The sequence below is a fragment of the Penaeus vannamei genome, chromosome 14, assembly GCF_042767895.1.
Source record: "Penaeus vannamei isolate JL-2024 chromosome 14, ASM4276789v1, whole genome shotgun sequence".
NCBI lineage: Eukaryota > Metazoa > Arthropoda > Malacostraca > Decapoda > Penaeidae > Penaeus > Penaeus vannamei.
In genome coordinates this window covers 14803453-14805952 of record NC_091562.1, presented here as the reverse complement: position 1 = coordinate 14805952, position 2500 = coordinate 14803453, and the positions used below count along the sequence as shown (strand labels likewise).

The 2500-nt window shown below is 48.5% G+C and overlaps 1 protein-coding gene across 15 annotated transcripts in view; it reads right to left on the bottom strand.

The window, feature by feature from the left end:
- LOC113820267 (EGFR adapter protein) overlaps positions 1-2500 on the bottom strand; it is a 726452-nt gene that overhangs the window by 60436 nt on the left and 663516 nt on the right. For 2 of the 15 annotated variants that reach the window (XM_027372586.2, XM_027372587.2), the window contains exon 1: positions 1841-2500. This exon is cut by the window's right edge. The exons of the other annotated variants lie outside the window; for them this stretch is intronic. In XM_027372586.2, the coding sequence (XP_027228387.1) occupies positions 1841-2011 (171 nt within the window). In that variant the 5' untranslated portion in view covers positions 2012-2500. The remainder of the gene's footprint in view (positions 1-1840) is intronic. 15 annotated transcript variants of the gene reach the window in all.

The following is a 2500-nucleotide window of genomic DNA, read 5'->3' as shown; positions in this document are numbered from 1 at the left end:
AGAGGGAGAGGGAGAGGGAGAGGAGAGAGGGAGAGAGGAGAGAGGGAGAGAGAGAGAGAGAGAGAGAGAGAGAGAGAGAGAGAGAGAGAGAGAGAGAGAGAGAGAGAGAGAGAGAGGGAGGGAGGGAGGAGGAGAGAGAGAGAGAGAGAGAGAGAGAGAGAGAGAGAGAGAGAGAGAGAGAGAGAGAGAGAGAGAGGGGGGGGAGAGGGAGAGGGAAGGAGAGAAAAAGAGAAAGAGAGAGAGAGAGAGAGAGAGTTAACTTACTTCCCTATCTTTAAATTTCAGCATTCAGGCAAAAAGACCAAACAATCCGACCTGCAATGCTGCCAGGCGCACGTGCGAATTCGCCGTCCTAATTAGCATAGCTGCAACACCTGTCGCTAATTTCCTCGGCCATAATGACTCATTACCAGATATTCCAGATACTTGCAGCTTGACAGGCCCGAGGAAGACGGCAGAGGGGGCAGAGAGGGGGAGGGGAGCAAACCTGATTTTCAAACTTCCATACAAACCAGCAACCACCCTACCATCCCCTAAGAAAAAAAAAAGTTTATTATGCCAACATTTCTTTAACGACAAATTCGCTCTCGATTGCCAATAAATAGGGGACATCTATGGCTAAAAACAGGTTTGTCATCAGTTTTCTCATTCAGGTCTTATCTCACGTAATAAAACACGACGTAGGAACCTCCATTACTTTCGTTTTTCCCCTCTCGGCTGCAAGAGAGACGAGGAAATGCGGGTGAAAGGCAATGTCAGCCTGGGAAGCCGCTGGGAGGAGCCGGACGCAATGCCGACGGCGGAGAAAAAAAGGTCATACTTGGAAACTTAATAATACGAAGTTGAAAGCGTTAAGAGCCGAGGGGAAGGGGGGGAAAGGTCATCACTAATGCCTTTGACGCAATTTGTGGCAATTTTCTGGGCACTTAAAGCAGCGATGTGTTATTTTCCAGGGGGAGGGGGCGGCGGAAGGGGTCGTTTTTAGTCAAGTGTTAAAGAAAGGTGAAGAAGCAATAATGTCGTAAGGAAGGGTCGGCGTCACCTATTGATCCTGACAAGAATTCTATCTTTTTAAATGACGCACATAAAAAAAATCTGGCATTGAGAATCATTCGACGACCATAAGAAATCAAACCCACTCTCCTTCAACTTTTCAAGAAAAAGCGAATTCAGCATAAAAACTCCCGAGGGGTCTTGTCAGCAAACCCTCAACCAGAACACGTCTATCGAGAGAGTGAAGAGAGGGGGAGGGGCTGCCGAAGGGGTTGGGCAGGGAGCAGGGAGCCCGCGAGAGGAGGGGGTGAGAGTGCATACTCGTCATTCCACACCCGATCCCAAGGTTGATCAGAACTTTCCTGTGTAATCTCGCTCATATCACCGTTTCTCCCGAGGTCCAAGAGGCCCAGGCGACGCGAGCCCTGCTTTCCACGCCCAACACCCTCTGGTTATGGGATTCTCGGCGATCTGACGGCTGGAATGTTCACTCTCCTCCGTGTCTCCTTGCCTTCCCTTTCCTCCCGGGACTACCTGACCTCGGCATTTCAGGTGATTCTCATCTGAGGTACCCTTCCTCCTCATTTTTTCCTCATCTTGAAACGTCTTAAATTTCCCCGATTCCCGGCCCTCGGGAGGAACACCTGTCCTTAGGTCGCCTACGAAGGAGCGCGTAGAGTATTCCTCTGTCTTATTTAAGTGTCAGCGTTTTGATAAAGCGAAGATAAATTAATGTTACTAAACGTGAATAACGGGTTTCTAATGAAGACTACCTCAATGGCATGGCGTAGCAAAGGAATGCAAGGTATTCAGCATGCGATTAAGAAAAATGATTTTTTAGATCTACCTGTAGTTTTTGGATGTGTCCACACTGCCCACATGCGTAGGATAGGTAGTCCTGTAATGACTCTTGCAGGAGTAGCCTAGAATAGTCCTTGGTTCCGTATTCTTCCAAGAGCTTCTTGTACTTCCCGGAGAAGAGCGGGTTGAGGTTCTGCCAAGCTTTCAGGCGACCCATCTTTGGCACTCGAGTGTCAGTCACAGACGATGAAAAGTCTCCGATACAAAGCGAAAATTCTGCCACGCGACTGACGTTTTCACCTCAAGAAATCATACCACATATGTTGCGTTGCACACCTTGAAACGCGCGAGGTATGTGGTATGGCGGAGGCGTGTAGCATCGAGGGTTCTTCACCGCTCGCTCGCCGCGGCGTTGGGAAGCGTAACGAGCAATTCTCTCAGGTAAACAAGAGTGCTAAGGAACAACTTTCCATGGCAATCGCACATTTCCGTATAAGGAGTTTGCATAAAATACAGGTTTACAACAGCATGGTAGCAATGCGAAGGTCACTCAAAAAATGGCTCTGACACTGAGCGCTGAACAGATCGCATTCTCCCACACCTGCTTACACATATACGCAGTAAAGATATACTAAATCCTTTCTCATCCGCACATCACCGTAACAACACGAAACTGCAAACACTTCACGGCACAGCGAGCTCAAAA